This window comes from Andrographis paniculata, unplaced genomic scaffold (genome assembly GCF_009805555.1).
Source record: "Andrographis paniculata isolate CXL003 unplaced genomic scaffold, ASM980555v1 Contig77END, whole genome shotgun sequence".
Classification (NCBI taxonomy): domain Eukaryota; kingdom Viridiplantae; phylum Streptophyta; class Magnoliopsida; order Lamiales; family Acanthaceae; genus Andrographis; species Andrographis paniculata.
In genome coordinates, this window is record NW_026137614.1 from 4,292,808 (window position 1) to 4,313,340 (window position 20,533).

Consider the following 20,533-nt stretch of genomic DNA (forward strand, 5'->3'; position numbering starts at 1 on the left):
TTTTTTCCCATTAAAATAATTATATATATTTTTAAAAAAATCGTAAATTGTAACCTGATCTCAAAGAAAGTGTTGACAACGTACTATATATACACGAGCAAACTAATATATAATTTATATTAATATAATATAAATATAATTTATGAGATCGTAAATAAATTTAAAATACACGATATATAGTTCCACATAATATATTCTATCATTAATTTCAATATAAAAAATATATTCATACAACGATATATATATAAATATGAACCGAAAATATATATTGTATTAAATAAAAATACCTACTATTTACTTCTTTTACATGTGCATAATAACCATACTATATATGAACCGTAGAGATGTTTGAGGCCTTTTTATTACAACATCAAATCACAATAATTATATGAAGTAAGAATTATTTTGTGACATGTTTGATTCTTTGGATTTTTCATTTTTTTTCAAAGAAAGTAATTGAGAATTTTTTCATAAAATAATGACAACCCTTGTATGTGGTTTAAAAATTTTGTATTACAATGTTCCACTGTTAATTTATCCATTTATTTTCTGCATGTTAATTTTTGAATATTAATTATTATATTAAAACGTAGTACAAATAAAAGAAAAACGACAAAAATACTTCTATCAGTGTCTTATAATACTATGTAATGACATTTGTACAAAATTTTATACAAATATAAGAATACTTTTAATATTAAAAATAATGACGCCAAATGCAAATGAATAGATTGTCGGTGGACGAAGATAGTACAATTTTTTTATCATAATTTAAAAATGGCATAAAATTATTCATATTATAGAAATATTGTACTCCATATAATTTTTTTAGGAGTTTCTATACCATTTTTTTATAAAATTATTCATATTATAGAAATATTGCATATAATTTTTTTAGGGATTTCTATGCCATTTTTTATAAAATTATTCATATTATAGAAATATTACATATAATCTTTTTTTAAGAGTTTCTATGCCATTTTTTTTTACTAGAGAAGTCTAGCATAAATTTTAAAGAATTTTATGCAATATTTTTTAAAATACAAAAAAAATCTCATACAATTTTTAAATCATATCAAAAATTACAAATTAATTATCCAAATCACAAATAAATTATAAACAATTTTGCCTAAAATAATCTAAACCACTTTGTGAATATTCTCATTCACAAATTAAAAAAACATAAATAGAAAAAAAAAGGGGTTTCTTCATTGTGTAGGAGAATAATCACAGAAAGAAAATTCTCTTACCAATGAAATTCATTTGCAGAGTTAAGTTCCCTCAGTGGTACTGTCGGCCTGACGACATCTACAGATCAAACACAAAACCAACAAATAATAATTTTTAAAAAATTAAAATTAAAAATAACAAAAAATAATTATAATTATATAATTACTGGGGAGAATGAATCGAAGTTGGAAACAGACAAAGAATTAAAAAGAAGAAATGGAAAAAAATAAAACCATGGATAGATGACGATCTGATCTGTATATCCTGAGATGGAAATCTGACCGTCGATTGAATTCTACCGTGAGTTTGTAGCCGTTGATTGCCGATGCAGCATCATCAAGATTCTCAGGCTAGGCTTTTGGTGCATGATGACGTAAAGCCATCGTCATTGTCTGTATCTATCTGTATCTATATATTCATCACGCCTTCAATCTGCTTGTGAATCTTGATGATGCTACACCTGAAAACAACGACTTCATATATATATATATACGTATATACGTATACATATACGTATCCGTATACGTATACTTGCTGTATCTCTCATATCCTCACATAATCGAAAATTGAGGAAGAAATAATTACTGCAAATATTCAAAAGATTAATTTTTCCAGAACAACAACATCAACCCTATAATTGTTCTCAAGAAATTCATTAAATTAAACAAAAAAAAAAAAAAAAAAACACAGCTGGATCAGATCACAAAATTCGACCAGAAAAAAAAAAAAAAAAAAAAAAAGATTGAAACAACACACAGTATGTATGTCCTGAAGATATATATCGATCTGTCCCGACACTAAATCCAAGAAAAATATGAATTCAGATCCAAATTAAAAAAAAAAAAAAAAAAAAAAAAAGCAGATTAAACAGAAGACAAGAAACACAAAAACAAGAAACCCGTACGGACTGGGGTTTTTTAAGCCAAGATCTGAACTTTCTCAAAACTGCACAAAAGATTAATTAAGAACAAGAAGAAGATCAAGCAAAAGGGCTTGATTTTACGAGGATGTAATATAATTGGATCTTTTGTGGTTAGATAAAACTCACAGATGTAAGAATCGAATATTATCAATGGCTGAAGACGAAGAAGAAGAAGAAAATGAATCCCTATGGCTTTGTGATTTATAAGGTTAAGATGCCTGTAATGAGTATATAATTAATCTACTCCACTTGACACTATATATCTTTTTTTTTTTTTTTAATTAAATAAAGAAAAGAAAGAAAGAAATCTCTTTTTTAAGTGATGCTGATTTTCTAGTGGTGTATTTTTTATTTTTTATTTAAAAAAAAAATTAAAATGCACAAAATTTGTCGGCTAAATTTTTCATATTTCTAAAACTGATTTCATAAATTGTGAGTCTAACTCTGTAAATAAATTTTAAAATCTTAATTTCTAAACCCTTAAAATTACAAATATATTCATTATTTTTATATTTAACCTAAAAAAAAATAGTAAATATATTCAAAAATAGTTATTTTAAGCGTTTATTTTTACTATTTTTTTAAAGCTAAATATAAAAAAATAAATATATTTGTAATTTTAGGAATTTAGAAATTAAAATTTTAAAATTTATTTACAATTTGGGGCATTTAGGTAAAATATCATTAAATAAAGATGGCTGAAAAAATTAATTTATAAAATCACAAAGAAGTTTAAGATAATTTTAAAAATATAAAAATTTTAACAAAATCACAAATGAATTTTGTGGTATTTAGCCTTAAAAAAAAAAATAAATTGAATTCTTTATTTATTTTGAAACCCTAAAAATGAAATGAATGATGGTAGGGCTCACCCTAGTACAAAAACTCAGACACAGTCAGACACACAATATAATGTGTAATATCATGCAAGTGTGGGGACCAAACGAAAATAAATAATTGTTTGCACTCGGAGCCACACAAAAGGATCGACATTAATAAAACATACACTTAATGCTAAGTAAGGTGTGGACTACATGACATGCCATTGGCTTAGCCAAAACGTCGTCGGATTAGAGGTCTTTATTTAAGTCTACTAAGATATTGTCTTCTTCTATTTCCAATAGCTCTGTAAAATTAGGGTTTTGAGATAAAAAAATAAAATAAAAAAATAAATAAATAAATTTGGAGACCCTATAGAATAACGATAAAATTTAAAATAATATATATATATATATATATAAAGAATTTATGATTTGGGGGCGACGAACCCTAAATTCTTGTGATTCTTATGAGTGGATTTCTTTTGAGTTTTTATTTAATTTTTTATTATTTGAATTAATTTTTTTCACAAAGTATAAAATAGTTTTATATGTATTTATTAAATTAAAATTCAGACTTTTCAATACTGTAGACTGAAAAAACAAAAAAAGAAAACGCTCCCTTCGTATCTCCTACCCTTTATATGTCATGTCTTCCTAATTGTTGTGACGGATTAAGATTAATTATCAAATAACAAATTAAAAATATAAAGAAAACACAAATTTATGTGGTTTACCAACAACGTGTTGGCTACACATGGGCATAAACTGATAACAGATTTTATTGAGGACGGCTTGATTACATAAGGGTGTGTTTGTTTGAGGATTGGATTTTTATTACACTATTCATCCTATTTTTTTTGTCCCAAAAAAACATCAAATCAAACACCTATTTTTCATTTTTATATTATACTAAAAATTAATTTTACATTTAAAACGTCATATCAATACCTATTTATATCACATCATACAACTATTCAAATTCAAAAATTTTACTATTCAAATCTCAACTCAAAATCCAACCCCTAAACAAACACACCCTTACAGATTTTGTATTCCTAAGTATATTTAAATAAATTAAGAGAATAGATCAGACGAGTTCAACCTAATACTGCATACTGTCGGCCGAAGGCCACTCCGCGCCCCCGAACCCCAAGCAAGGGGGGACTTCGCCCCGACTTGCTGAGACCTCATAAAAATTAAGCAAGTGGCAAATTAGATTCACGACATATTAACATTAATTATATTTTATTTATTAATTTTTCTTCTATTGTTTGGAGAATATTCTTTCTTCCAATGGGTCTGTGATCACCTTTATTTCTTGATCTCAATCATTTATTCATTTATTGGTTTATTTTCCCACACAAATGTGTAAAGTATTATCTACAAATTTAATTAAATAAGTTAATTTTATATAGACTAAACTGTTATTTATAATTTTGTAGCTAGATGTAATTTATATTTTTCACATAAATATGCAAAATATTATGTACCAATTTTATTAAATAACTTAATTTCATATAGACTAAACTGTTATTTATAATTTTGTATCTAGATGTAATTCATTTTTTCACACAAATGTATAAAGTATTATTTATAAATTTTATTAAGTAACTTAATTTCATATAGTTTAACTTGTTATTCATAATTTTGTAGATGTAATTTATACTAGATCTTAATAAGATAGATTCCCCATTCCTAGTTTTTTTTTTTTTTTCCTTAATTCATTCTTATACAAGTGTAAATAATTGTATAATAAATTTTATATTAATTACATAAGCTATGAATCATGTACTGGTCTATAAACTAATTGAACATATGTGAATTAATCTCAATCTTTCTTTCTATAGATTTAATGGCCATTGTCTAAGATAATTTAATCATTTTACTATTGATTACTAATTTAATAGATGTACATCTAATCTTAATCTCACACAACACCAGTTGTTTATAAAAAAAAAAAATGGTCTCGTAAAGAATGATCTAGTGATATAGAGTAGATTTGTGACCGTGAGGTCATAGATTCAATATCTAACACCTTCAAATCTTGTCTATCACGCATGGTTTTAGTGTGATTTGCTTTGTCAAGCCTAATTTGCAGGCTATTAGATTCGGCCGAGATTTACTCAGAGGATACTTGAAGAGTAGCAATAGTAAATTCTCATTGTCATAGAAAATAATAATAATAATAAAATCATTTTTCCTCATTTTCCCACCATTTTTATCTTCAATTATACCATCGACGTTTGTTTCTTAAAGTCGCCATACCGCCCATGTTATTAGAGCTCGCCAATGTTTATCACTATCGCCATTATTGGAGCTATAGTCATTGTTCATTGTACATTGTCGTTGAGGTCATCGCCATTCCTCACTCATCATCATTGAAGTCTGTCGTCGCTTGTCACACTTCATCATTGACAAAACTTGCATCTAAATTTCGCAGGGCAAAATGTTACAATTTATTTAATATTGAACTAATAAATTTAAATAAAAAATAATGGCAAAGTTATATATAAACTTAGATAATTTGGAGATGAGACAAATTGTATATAAATATATAAAAATTAATATTTTTAACACTAAAAAAATTATAAAAATTTGGGGGTAATTTGGGGCTCGCTGTCACCCATAGCCCTTCAACACATATTATGTGATATTGTGTTAGAAATTTAAAACTAGAATGAGGTGTTTTCAAGAAATTTAAAATTAAATCCATGTGAATTCGGTCAAAGCAGATATTATTATAATGGTGTTGAGTTAGTCCAGTTCTAATATATACATGTTAGTTTATAACTTTTTAGCTATAATTTAAAATTTTTCTCTAGGATTTTATGTTTCCTTGATGTATTTTATACTTATAGTATGAATTTTTGGGAGGGGATGTTGGATTCTTTTGTGATAACTCTTGATTGTTTCTTATTATAATTAATTTGTGACACTATGCATGTATATTATTATTATTATTATTATTATTATTATTATTATTATTATTATTATTATTATTATTATTATTATTAAGGTGTCCATCGAAGCATCAATTTTTTCTATTAGTTTTTATACGATAATGACAAGGTAAGAATTAGAATACATACAATTCAATTTCTCAAATAAAAGAGGATAAAAAAAAGAAAAAAAAATTGATATTTAAATCTATTAAGATATACGAGCTCTAAGAGTTACATTTACTTTCTGCATATTTATATTTAAATATTAATTATTATATCAAAATATAATACAAATAAAAAAAATAACAAAAATATTTTTATCAGTGTCTTATAATACTAATATAATGATATTTGTATAAAAAATTATACAAATATAAGAATATTTTTAATATTAAATACAATAAAGCAAGAGATAAATGTAATCATTAAAGGCGGATAAGGAAATATAAGATATTAAATCCTCAATATATAACAAGTCATTAACAACAATTAACATAGACAAAATAATTTTAAGTAGTTACCCACTAAGTTACACTTTCATTTCTAACATAAACTCATTTGCTGATATATCTATAAAATTATTTAATTTTGATAAACTGGGGTTGGGTTGAGCTCAGTACAGACCATCAATTGTGACGGACGGGAACAATTCAAAAATTTTCGAGTCTATTTTTTTAGGTCAAAAAACTTTTTTTTTTTTTTTTTTGTGTTGAATTCAAATTAAATTTTCGAATAATGTTTATTTATTTCATCTCTAGTTGAGACAATCTTAGTGAAATGGAAGAGCCCTACAATTACATCTAAAATTGATCAAGGAAAGAACATTCATGTATCAAACTAATACATGTTTATTAATGCATAATAATTGAAAAAGAACTATCCTTTCGGAAACCAAACTTGTAACACCCCTTATTCATGCCAATATATATATATATATATATATATTTATGAAATGCAAAATCACAAATCATCACAACAATTTCTAATTATTTTTATTTTTATTTTGATTTTCCATTCGATCAAAAAAAAAAAAAGATCTTCCAACTCAATGATTGGGATGTAATTTCACTTATGAAAAGAGATATTTTTTGTACAATGCAAGTCTAAATTATCCTTACCTAGTGATGGTCCTTTTCACGCCGTGGAATATATTAATGACAATGCCTACAAAGTAGATCTCCCCGTTGAGTATTGTGTATATTCTACATTTAATGTTTATGATATTTCTCCTTTTGATATAAGTGACGAGAAGTTGATGAAACAGTATTCTCAAGAGATGTGACAGATATAATGTGATGATCATAAAAAAAATCAAATTCAATCATGCTATCTCTTGAACCAATCACAAGGAGTCAAACTCATAAATTTCAATAAGAAATTACAAAACGAGCCAAATGAAAAAGGAATTTCATTGTCAATATTGACACCAAAGATAAAAACCATCTATGCATTTTGCTTGAATGAAAGCCATGTCCCGCTTAAGTAAGAATTTGATAGTCCACACATCATCAAAGTAATAAGGGTAAACTGTTTTTTTTAGTCCTGTAACTAGATCCTCTTATCATTTTTAGTCACGTAGGTGGAGCATGTCGCAAATTAGTCCCATAAGTGAAAAATGTTCATTGTTTTAGTCCTCCGGCGCCGGAGACGCCCGCGTGGCTCGCCGGAGGTGACGTGTCCGCCAGGTGTCCCGCCAGATCAGCGACACCTGCCGGACACGTGGATTTATTTATTTATTTATTTATTTTTTAAATTTTTTAAATTTTTTTAATTAGACCAAATAAAAAAAATGCAAATAAAATTAAAAATAAGTTTTAAAAAAAAAACTAAAAACATGAAATAAAAAATAAAAAAAAAATCCATGTATCCGCCCGGTGTCGCTGATCTGGCAGGACACCTGGCGGACACGTCACCTCCGGCGAGCCACGCGGGCGTCTCCGGCGCCGGGGGAATAAAACAACGAAAATTCTTCACTTATGGGACTAATTTGCGACATGCTTCACTTAAGGGACTAAAATGATAACGAGGTCCAGTTACAGAATTAAAAAAATAATTTACCCAGTAATAATAATAATTTGATAGCCTACATATCACAATGACTACAAGATCATGATCACTTCATATCTCATTGGTCCATCTCAATCATTATTCTATAATTGATAGAAGTCCACGAACTAGGGATTTTTATCATCATTGATAATTTTTTAATAAGTAAGGATAATTACAATCATAAAGTTTAGTTTTTCTTTTCTATTTGTATTGCCTTTTTAATTATTCATAAATTATCTATAAAATGTCCCATGAATATCATTTGTAAGTCATTAAATGAATATATTTATGAATTTTCCTTTTTTTTTAAATCAATCATTGTGTATTTTATAAGAGTAATTTTATAGGTTATGTTCTTTTGTGGGTTTTACCACATATTTTTATTATTCAGATTCTTTTTTCCTTTCAAAAATATCACATCAAACAATTATTTTTCTTTTATTTATATTATACTACAAATTTATTTTATATTCAAAATATCACATCAACCTTTATTTATACCACATTAAACAACTATTCAAATTCAACTTTTTACTATTAAAAAATTCAAACCCACAAACAAACACACCCGTAGTGTTTTGGAACAAGTCCACATCGTGAATAGTATTGGAATTATTCATAGTTTACCTCGTATTGTCAACTTTTTTAGAGAATTGTGATACATGAGTTTGATCTTTAATGTTTCATTCTCGACTTTCTCTCAATCCAAAAGATTTCAGGGTATTATCATCTTTGTATCTATTCTTTCATTAATTTTATTCTATTCAAATCTTTCACCCAATTTTTTATTGATTTCAATTCAGATTGTTATACTTGAAAAGTTTGCATCAATATAGAATAACAATGTTGGCCGATAGCAATCTAAATTACTAGCAAAGCTTCCAATGGATATGATGTCATACAAGTGAGTAGAGTAAATTGCAAAAAATATCTGACATGTATACTCCATTATTACTTTTGTCACGTATTTATCTCGTTGACAAAATATATCGTACATGTTTGCAAAAATCTCTATTTCTGTCATTTTTTTCCATGCGATCACGCGGCGCCAAATGATAGAAATAGTGGCTTTTGCAAACATATATAATATATTTTGTTAGCGAAATAAATATAAGACAAAAATGATAATAGGATATACGTGTGATATATTTTTTGCAATTTTCCTATACTAATATAAGGTGCTTGATTAATAATTAATGCTTAATGGCACCTCAATTGCATATTGTTTTTCGCAGAACAAGGATGTTCTATTTGTTTTGTGATACTAAAATCAAATCTAAACTAAAGTCTAAGATTTTACACACTCTGGCCTTCTCATCGCTAGACTGATAAAACTTGTTACTTTATCTCTTTTGGCTAATGCAACTCTCGCTTCGCAGAGATCATTTGGCAAAGTTTACTTAAATAGTTTTTTTGATAGAGTTTACTTATAGTGTGTTTGTTTGGGGGTTCGGATTTTGAGTTGGGGATTTGAATAGTAAAAATTTTGAATTTGAATAGTTGTATCATGTGGTATAAATAGGTGTTGATGTGATGTTTTGAATGTAAAATTGATTTTTAGTATAATATAAAAAAAATAAAAAATAGATGTTTAATTTGATATTATTGAATTTTAAATCCACTATTCATCCCATTTTTTCCTCCCAACAATTGCTCCCATCTCATTATTTAGTAGGTTCACTCACCTATCTTGTTGCATGTTTGCACCTTAGTTAGCTACTAGTTTTTTTTTTCAAAATATGAGTAATAACAAGTGAAATCACTCGATGTCCACACTTCATTCAAAAAAAATAAATTAATATATACATCAAAGTCATGTCTTTTTTCGTCATCAAAATAATACTCCCTCCGTCCCAAATACCCAAATACCATGTATGCTACACCGTAGACACGGTATTTTAGGAGGGGTATAATGAGTAGATAATTAAGAATGTATTAGTGAAAATAATTATCCTATAATATAAATAATTATAAATTAAGATTAAGATAACTAATTAGTTTAATTAAAATTAAAAAATTTAGAAATTAAAGTGTGTAATTATTTATCAAAAAATGAAAGTGACATAGTATGTGGGACGGACAAAAACGACAACGTAGACATGGTATCTCAAATGGAGGACATGGTATCTGGAGGGAGTAATAATAATAATAAAGACATTCTATATAGTCCACATAACACTTTTTGAAGAGAATTATAACATAGTTTAATGCTCATGTAGTTTAACAACAAGGCCACAATTGCATTTAATATAAGTACGAGAATTCTCGTTTTGAGCAAATTCAAGAAGCGAAAATATTTATTTCTTAAAGATAAAATACTAAATATAGATATTTTATTTTTTCAAAATTAAATTTGATGTGTCAAAAATAAATCAATTAAAATAATAAAAGGTAAATTATTTTTTTAAGTCCTGATCCCTTATCATTTTAATTCTGTAAGAGGAATCTGCCGCAAACTAGTTCCATAAGTGAAATTTTTTCGCTGTTTTAGTCATTCGGCGCCGAAGACGCCCGCGTGGCTCGCCGGAGGTGATATGTCCGCCAAGTGTCCCGCCAAGTTAGCAACACCTGGCGGACACGTGGATTTTTTATTTTATTTATTTTAAAACTTATTTTAAATTTATTTTTAGTTTTATTTGTATTTTTTTATTTTTTTATTTGATCTAATTAAAAAAAATTAAAAAAATTTACAAAAAAAAATAAAAATCCACGTGTCCGCCAGGTGTCGCTGACCTAGCGGGACATCTGGCGGACACGTCACCTCCGGCGAGTCACACGGGCGTCTCCTACAAGCTCCACTTACGGAACTAAAATGATAAGGGGGTCAGTTACGGACTAAAAAAACAGTTTATCTAATAATAAATTATGACTATCAAATACATTTATACACACTTTAGGATAAGTTTGTTATCTCATAAAAAAAATGTAGTAGCACGAAGCTTTTTAGACAATACAAAACAAAATATTACCTCTACCAATTTAGTAATTTAGTTACCTTGCCCGTAACATTGTACATGCATATGCCAGTCGGCAACACTCTCTAACATCCCTTGCACCTTAAACTACTCTATTTACAGTCAAGCCCTCATATATCAAGCGGTGAGACATCCTCGCTTGAAGGTTGGATTTCAAGTTCGTGTGTGTGCATGTGTTGGGTGAAATTCCTTTCGGGGTTATTCAAATTTAAAATTTTTACTATTTAAATTGCAATTCAAAATTAAACTCTTAAACAAACACATCCTAAGTGCAAATGCGAAGGACCAAAATAAAAAAATAAATAATTTGTTAAATGAAAAAAAAATTATACCAAAAGTAAATGGAGTGAAGGGGTATTTTATGCCAGAAGTTTTGCTTTCTTCCCATTTTTATCATTTTCCAATTTTTTAAGAAAAAGAAAAAAAAAACCTAAAACCCTAATCCCTTTCTCGTCGTCGTCTGGGTCTTCGTTAAAAGATTGAACAATATCACAACACATTTTTAGACGTCCGTGGGGCAGAGAACTTCAACTTAATTTTGTTATTCGAACAATCTTTCGCAGTGTTTCAACTCCTGCGTCATTTATCATAACTTCTGGTTTGCAGGGGCGGTATGGATGACACAGAAATGGCTGAACTGTTCGATGGTCCGAGTCCGAGCCAAGTTCCCAGCCGGCCTGCTCGGTTTGCCCCCAAAGGCGCTAAATTTAAACCCAAACCTGAAATACCTCAGTCACAGCCATCGGCATCCGATTCTGCAGAATTGTTAAGCAAACCTAAGAAAGAAGAGTTTGGTAGCAAAATCGATTTGAAGCCAGAACCAGGGAAAGGTGCAGTAGCTATGGATGTCGACAGGAGCCCAAGGATAAAAGCTGAGAAAGATAAATTGATGGAAACGGAAGCTGCGGGAACTTCCATGGAGACTGAGGATGAAGTTGTGCGTGAAATCGATGTTTATTTTGTTCCCTCTGTGGATCCTAAAACTAAGGTGAGCTACATAGTTTCTTGGGTTCGATCGAGATGCTGCCATTTTGGATTAAATTTTGGTTGTTAATGTATGATACAATGGTGATGGTGGAACTAATTTGATTTTTCTTATTTTTGTCAGTTGTATATATTGCAATATCCACTTCGGCCATCTTGGAGGCCATATGAATTGGAGGAGAGATGCGATGAGGTGAAAATTTGTATTTCATGTGAAACTTGAGCTGAAGATACTTAATATTTGTTTAAATTTATTGTTAAAGAACCTACTTTGGTCTGAATTAAGAGTTTGGCAATTTGATGAGAATTTATGTTTATAATTATAGGTGAGGATGAATCCAACTACTTCAGAAATGGAGATTCATTTGAGTATTGATGTCGACTCTAAGAATTATGATTCCAGTGCTGATCCCAGAGTGAAGATGGAAAAGCAGGTTTCTGTTTCTAATATGTTCAGTTATTAAGAATTATAGTGGTTCTTGTTTTTATTACAAGCAACTTATCTTTTCCAGCATCTATTGGAAATAAGTTTTTCTCTCTTTAGATGTATATATAGATAGATTTATGTATGAACATTAAATTACTTGTGTTGTTTACAGTGCATTTTTTTTTAAAAGAAGCAAAGCTGTAATCTCCCTATTGGTCTTTATAATTTTTATTATATTTATGCATTGATTGGGATCATTGGCGATCTTAAAAAAATATCTTATACTCCCTCCGTCCGGTAAAATAGTTTTGGTTGGACACGAAAATTAAAAAATAATGATATTTTAATGTTAAAGTGGAGTAGGTAAAAAGTAAAGTTAAGTATTATCGGAAATTTATTAGAAGATTGATAAAAAACAATGGGACAAGTAGAAAAAATAGTGACAAATTGATTATTATTTGTTAAAGTAGGTAATAAAATTGTGGATGGATAAAGTTTTTTACATAAATAAATTGTGCATAAGTTTAACAGACAACCAAAAAAAGAATAGTGACGTAATTTTGGAGGACGGAGGGAGTATATATTTATATGTTGTTTTTATAAAGATCCAATATTTGAATAATGGAATATTAATGTGATGTTTTTTTCCCTAGATTCTCACTACTAAATGGAAGCCACATCACACAAGTGGGTATGCTGTTGGTGTTCTTAAGGAAAATAAGGTATGTGTTTCATATTCCAAAGTTCCAATTTACTAACATTTTCATGCCATATTTGAATGCTTTGGTTTAATAGGATTTTGGATGAGTATTGTCATGTAAACCCTTCTATCTGCCATGCAGTTATACATAAATCCTATACATGCAGTTGTACAACTACGACCATCAATGCAGCATCTTGATTCTAAGGATTCTAAATGGAAGTCTAATGTCGCTGAGGAAGGTGTTGTGAAGTCAGAAGAGCCCCAGGATGGAAAACCTTCGAGGGCATCAAAGAAACCGGTGAGTTCTTTTTCTAGTTAGTAACATGATACCTCAGTTTCTTTCATTTCATCCTTTCTGTTTAGTTTTATGAAAAATTGATCAAAGTGATGCTTGCTGAATTTTTTATTTTATTAGCATAATAATACCTCAGTTATTTTTATTTATTTATTTATTTATTTGAATGTGAATGGAGGGTGAATATTTTTTGTGCTGTTGAGACACATGGTAGCTGGCTTAACTTGTCTTCAGAGTTATCAGTGTTATTTCAATTTTCCTACCTGATTATATCGAACGATTCAATTTCTGGCTATCTTGACATTGTACCTCTTAACTGAAATCATCGTTGTTTTTAGATTATAGTTTTATCAAGTTATGTGGTTTGCTTATTCCAATATCATTGCACATAAAATTTACTGATCCAGTTGTTTGAAATAATATATTAAGAAACATCTTTCTCAATATATGAAAGAAGGTGGTGGGTTTTCTAGTTTGTAACGTGATACCTCATTGTTGAAATTGCTTTATTTTAATGTGTTTTGTTTAGTTTTATAAGAAATTGATAAAAGTGATGCTTCATCTTAAAAGTGAGGATGTCTTTGTTCCATATTTTGGATCTGTGCTGTTGAAACATGTGAAAATCAGCCTAGCTTATTTCTACAGTTGCTACAGTTATTAGAGTGTTTTTACGCAATTATTATCAAAGAGTTATGCCTTTGATGTCTTTACATCTAACTTATTCAACTGAAACCCTTGATACTTTGCAGAGTAACGCTACAGAACAAGCAAAGGATGAAGGAGGGGTATGCATTTGTTGGCTCTCTGCTTTCTGTGTGAAAACATCACTTGATTATGGCCTCAATAAATCAGCTTAAACCGATGTTTAAAGGTGTAGCTAATTATGAAGAACAATAGCTATGACATCAATGATCAATAAGTTGGGGATTATTATTATTATTACTATTATGTGGAAGGTAGAATTTTTTGAGCTTAGTCATTATAGTTGTTTGTATCTAGGTATGCTGTTCAATTCTAATATCACTGCACATGAGAACTAGCAATCCAGTTATTTGGAACAATATATTATTACCTTGCTCCAAAATTTGATTGCTTACATTATTTACTAAGGGTACTTTAATGACTAATATTTTTCTGTAAAAGGTTTTCTCCTTTACCTTTTCCCATTGTTCTTGACCTATATTTTCTACTGACCTATGAGGTTTTGATTGTTCTGCTTACTTTAATGATAACTTTATGCATTATTGATGTTTGTTCTAATTTTTATGAGGATATTTGAATGAAATTGTTTGAGGAAGATTTGATGCAATGGCGTCAATACCATTTCATCTGTTATTGTTATTTCAACTTTAATCATCATCATTTTCATTCCATTTTCAGGACTGGGTTACTCTCACGTATCATGCTACTAGAACCGAAATGGCACAAGGATACCTACATAAATTAACATCAGCAGAAAGCTCACAGATCAATTTTACCATGCACCCGTATGCACTTACATTGCCAGCATTCATTTTCTTGCGCATTGGATTCAGGCATAAGTCTTAAATTGCTGCTGCGTTTCTTTGTGAACTTTGAAGGTCTGAATACCTGGATAGCTTATGTCCTCGCACCACTAGAGACAGTTCCAACTCAATTGGTGCTGCAAGCAGGTAATCAAATGCAGCACATTCTCTTTTAACTTACTGATGATGTTGTTTTCCCCTATTGATTTAGCAATAGGAAAATCAAGCTGTTCCGGAGATATATTGAATCGTGCTGATCATAACAGTTTTACAATCTGTGATAGTTGTTATATCTTTTCTGTTTTTTATTTCAGTGCAGTTATGTTTTGTTAGTAATTGATTGTCTTGCTTGAGGATTTATTATTGTGCTTGAGGGTTTATTATTGTGCTTCACATTCTATGTCTAGTTTCCATTTCATCTACAACAATTTTAGGATGTGATGGTAATGATTGCTTTGTAAACCAGCGTATGAGCTACAAATCTTTATATTGGTGAACTTTCTGAACTAGATGCATGAAGTTAAAGTTTTACCCTAAATCTGTGAACTTTCCACCCAACAAGAGATTCTTGCCTCTCAGGCTATTGGGGCTATGTATTGCTACTTAGCATTGTAGTGGGATCCTAAGGAATGAGCAGATAATGTTGTTGTTATTGTTGTTGTTGTTGTTTTTTTTTTTTTTTTTTTTTAAAATGAGCGCATGATGTTGTTGCCTTGACTGAGATGAGAACTTAGGGTGTGTTCACTTTGTTTTTAGCTTTGGTTTTGTGTTTTGTGTTTTTGGGTGAAGTAGTTGCTAGATGTGATGTTTTTGTATGGAAACTGACTATATTTTAATAGAAAATAATGTCATTTCATAGTTTTTTTTTTTTTTTTCTTTTTTTTCAAAAAGAAACTCTTGAGTAGAATTGAATGTAAGGGTTTGTTTACTTGGGGTTTGCTTTTGTGTTTTGGTTTTTAGGTTTTGGTCTGGATAGCGGTTTGAAAGAAACTAAAACCAACCTATCAACTTGCATTATTCTAGTGCTATATTTGATATGCCATAATATAATTCCTTGCATGATTTCCTTGATTTTATTTTTTTTTACAAAGTGCTGCTGTGATATGGTATTGTGCTTGTTGTTTCAGGCGTCTGCAGGGATTATCACTAAGAGAACGGTTTAAAACTTGGCTCCTCGAGGTATGTGGCTACAGTACACTGTACAGCAAAAGCAATGGATTTTGTAATTTTTTGTTATATTAATTTTCCCCATCATGAATTTGAATTCTAAATTTTTTAATATTTAGTTGGATATCTTATAAATTTACAATAATTGCAATCTTGTGAATGCCATCTACATGCATGGTGATACTCCATAAGGATGGGTATTATAATTTTTACCATAGATATAATTGTTTTATGGCCAAATAATTTCTCAAAGCAGACTGATCTTGTTTTGCCAACATGTTCAAATTTATAAGATTTTTTTTCTTATTTGTTTGCCCTCACATGACCATTGATTCATGCATGGACGCATAGGATATATTGTATGAGGGTTCTCCTTCAGGGAGCATTCATAGACAACTGTTGATCTCACAATTTTTTACCTCCAGTATGGACTTAGGCAAGATGCTCTGGTCACCCCCCACCCCATCTAGTGTTGTCGGTCCTATGTATGTTATTTTGAGTGTTGTATGTCATTAATCTAAGAAATATTAAATCTTTGATATTTATAATATTGCATGAACAGGGCCCTCCAATTCATAAATTTGATGCTCTGAAGTACCTTGCTCCTGATGAATCAGACGAAGAGATATTAGTGGTCTTGCAGGAATATGCTAGGTTGGTTCAAGGTCTTTGGCTTCCAAAAAGTCCATTGGTATATGGAACAGATCAGGGAATTGAAGTTTTGGCCAGGGATTATGTTCTTCTTTTGTTCAGCAAGGGTGTGATAATCAACAACTCTCAGTTACCACAAAGGCCCCAATTATCTAAAGCAATGAAAGAAGTCCTAAAAGTATTGGCTTTAGAAAGAGAGACCTTAAAGGACTGGAAACTTAAAGAGCCCCCAGATTACGACTTTGTGAGAAAATATCCCGCTGTTGTATCAAAACAACATGAAGAGTGGAGAAACGTGGAAAAGAAAATCAATGATCTTTATGGAGGAAGAAATGTGCCCAACACGAAGACCTCTTCAAAGACTAATTCCACCAACAACCTTGTGGCATCAAAAAGTTCTAGTAAAGTAGGTGTGAGGACTCAAGCTGGAGCAGTCTCGGTAACTGCTATGTCTGAAGAAGCCCGAGAGGCAGTAACAAAGGCTCTTCAAAAACTTTTTAAAAGTTTTAAGGTTTGCAGGTGAGAAATCTGTTGCGGACACTTTGTTTTCCCTCTTTTTCTCTTATTTATTTATATTCAGATTATAAGAGTACGTGATTATTCGTCATTTGATGGATGCATATTTGCATCTAGGTATTACACTAATTGTGTTTTGTTTTGTTTTTGTTTTTTACCAAGAAACTTGTAGAAAATTTCATTATTACTGGGGTGTAATTGAAACCTCTGCTTTTGCATCCTTAATTAGTAGCAAAGTGGGCGTATTTGGTGTGTAGAATCAAACTCTAGATGGTCAGACATAGCTGTTATACTAAACCATTGAGCACTAAATCCTAAAGTCATGAGAACCACTAGTTGTTGGTAATGTATAGTTTTGTGTCACTTAGGATAGTGCGAGAGTCCTTTTTGGCTTTTTCAACAATTGGCTTATTCAATAGACATTGTTTTGCTTCATTGAATATACCCAGAAAGAAATTGAGTTTTGGTGCTCTGAAATCTGGGGGAAAATATATCCGAGTTTGGGAATTTTGGACCAGCAAAAAGTGGATATTGTGTTGCTGCTCAGGGAAAAAGAAAATTTCTTGCCTCAATCCGAAGCTGCCATTCTAGAATCTCTAGAGTCAATATGAGATTGAAAACCATCAAAAGTAAGAGTCTAAATATTGTAAACTAAGGATTTGCCGCTACGAAGCCCAGATACAGGCTGCTGGCAAGGGTGCCAGCTGTGGATGTAGCTGCTGCTCCATATCTGTTACCATCTCTTTTTCACCTCAAACATGAAATTCACATCATATTTCTTGTACTCTTTCCTTTCATCCTTCTTCACAACTTACTTTACTAAGCTGTTGGTTTTCTTAAACCTATTTATGTCTATACATTATATGGGTTTTCGTATTGATGTATCCATATATGTAGTTTCCATATCATTTTGGTTCTAAGAAAATGGATTTATGTTGTGTCTGTCTATGGAATAAGTGAAGTCTGATGATAAAAGTTTAAATTTGAAAAACTACTTTCCAAGTTTGATGTAAGATATGCTATGCATTCACATTTTAGTTTGTAGTTGCGATATTGATGAATGTTGTAAAAGTGACAAATGAGATTATCTAATTGGATTGCTTTTTTTCTAAAATTTTGAAGACGCTATAGCAGATTTAGGGTAAGTTACTTTTTATAATATAAATCCATAAATTTTTGGTGTGCAAAAGCTTAGTTTATCTAATGTGTTGAATTCAAAGCCAATTATTAGGTTATTTTTGGAACTTTTGTGTGATTTTAGTATGTTACGACAATTTAAGATGAACAACATACTTAGTATTTTTCGCAAGTGATCATTCTGGAAAGTCGAGTTTCTAGAGCAGGAGGTAATAGTTTGATTTTTTCGCTCCATGCTATTGTAGGTTTCAACAAATTGGCCAGCTGTTGAGGGACATGGCAGTTTCTGAGCGTAACACTGGATTAGCCAAACAGGCTGTGGCTGCTGCAAATAGCATCGACACATATCCAGATGAATTCAAGGCAATTATCAATCAAGTGGCAGTAAATGTTCATGGCATCTGTGTCCCTAGATCGTCTCCAGAACATCCAGAATATGATCCATTCAGGTTGAACTTCTAGGTTTTGTTGAATGAAAATATCTGAACGATTTGGTATGTTGCTCATACATGGTACTCTGCAGGAAAGTTGTTATTGGTCTTTTTCTTGCTCAAGGACCAAATGGAAAGCTTAAAAAGGCTACCATAGTTGAGGCAGCTAAAATGGAGCTCAAAAGGGAGGTTACCAACAATGAATATCAGAAGGTAGTCTGAATTCTGATTGACACAGTTTTGAGACATTTTCTTGTCCCCGTCTATTTTTATTATAGAGAAAGTAGTTTCTTGTATTAGGCGTTTAATTTATTTGCACTGTTGTTTTTCCCTGGTTTATGTCTCGTTTAAGGGTATAGGTCAGCTGCTGATCCGGTCAAATCAGTATATATTTATACATCTTTTAGCATATTTATAATACAACATATATTATTTTATAACTCGGCATATGCAACATATGCTGAGATATGTATAAACATTAAATCAGCATCATGCTGACTTGGCCGGATTATATGCAGCCCTTGTTTAATCATAGTCTTATTTTATTTATTTTTCATAATCTTATTGATCGTTTTGCAACCATATTAGATGCTCATGCTTTCTTTTCTTTTCTTGCTTTTTATTGTCTTCATTGTGATATGAAGTTTTTCTTTCAATTTTAATTTAACTTTCCCATGTAGGAAAAGGTAAGTGTTATTTTGTTTTCACTGCATTTATAAATTACGAAGCTTGTGATATTGTCTTCTTTACATTTTTTTTTTTTTTTAATTCTCCACTGTAACCTGCAAATTGTTAGGTCCATTCTTTTCCATTCCGATCTTAGTAAAGTTTTAAACTTTTTCAAAGAATTTGATAATCACTTGCCCCTTTTCTTTGACTGAAGCCTTGACGGTGAATTGCCAAAATTCATGAATGAGAGCTTCTCTTTGAAACTGATTTCTTATCCCTCATTACATGTTTGTTTTGCAGGTTTTAGGGGAGCTATGTTCATCGCAAGGAGGACTTTGGATTCTGAATAGTGGTGAAAGGAAACCCTAAGCTTTGATACATTACTTTATCAATTGAAAGCTCTCAAAAATTTTAATGTCATTGTTGTTTGTTACTAGTTGAAATATGAAGATTTTAAATATTATTCAGAGACTCTTTCTATGAAAGTAGGCAGATGATGATGCAGTCAGTATCCAGTACATTGGCTACAATAAATAGGTCAGGTTAAATTTAGCCTGAAAATAAATTTAAAAATATTATATATATATATATATATTTAAAAATAATCAAAATGTGGCAAAAAGAGAAAATGGGTACAAAGAAACTTGGCTAAACTTGTTCAAGAGCTAGGGGTGTTGGTGTTTTAATTTTGGTATTTTCACCTTGAATTAATTGTACAGAGCTTGTTGTTTATCATTGTTGAAATTCAATCGATATAAACTTCATGATATTATTTTATTATATATATTTATATAATTATTTGTATTTTAATGGAATTTTTAGGCTATTTAGGTTAATTTATTGTAGTAGTATTAGTTTTATTTGTGTTTTGGATACAATATACTATAAATTTATGTATAATTCAATCAGTAATTTAAATTATGTCTCTAGCTTGGTTTTCATAAATTCAATCAAATTTAATTGTTGAGCTAAATTAATAATTAAGGCTTGCTTTCAATCATTTTTTTTCTCTTATATTTTCTCTGTATAAGTGGAAAAAAAATGCTTTTTTCGTCTCTGTTGTTTGAATTAGAAATTTTTTAAGTTATTCCCTCCGAACGCTATAAATG

The 20,533-nt window shown here is 30.0% G+C and overlaps 1 protein-coding gene and 1 long non-coding RNA gene across 2 annotated transcripts; one reads left to right on the plus strand and one right to left on the minus strand.

The window, feature by feature from the left end:
• Positions 1-1,039: 1,039 nt before the first annotated feature.
• On the minus strand, positions 1,040-2,366 carry LOC127266724 (uncharacterized). Its single transcript, XR_007842218.1, has 3 exons — positions 2,279-2,366; positions 1,464-1,690; positions 1,040-1,308 (listed from the first exon to the last, which is right to left on the minus strand). It is a non-coding gene; the product is annotated as an uncharacterized LOC127266724 (long non-coding RNA).
• A 9,035-nt stretch (positions 2,367-11,401) lies between these two features.
• LOC127239374 (uncharacterized) lies at positions 11,402-19,916 on the plus strand. Its single transcript, XM_051257486.1, has 13 exons — positions 11,402-11,927; positions 12,048-12,116; positions 12,250-12,357; positions 13,004-13,072; positions 13,193-13,351; positions 14,098-14,133; positions 14,729-14,835; positions 14,929-15,000; positions 15,981-16,032; positions 16,583-17,190; positions 18,570-18,773; positions 18,848-18,968; positions 19,725-19,916. Exons 1-13 carry the CDS (start codon positions 11,553-11,555, stop codon positions 19,791-19,793), a joined length of 2,049 nt encoding a protein of 682 aa, XP_051113443.1. The 5' UTR covers positions 11,402-11,552; the 3' UTR covers positions 19,794-19,916.
• Positions 19,917-20,533: the final 617 nt, after the last annotated feature.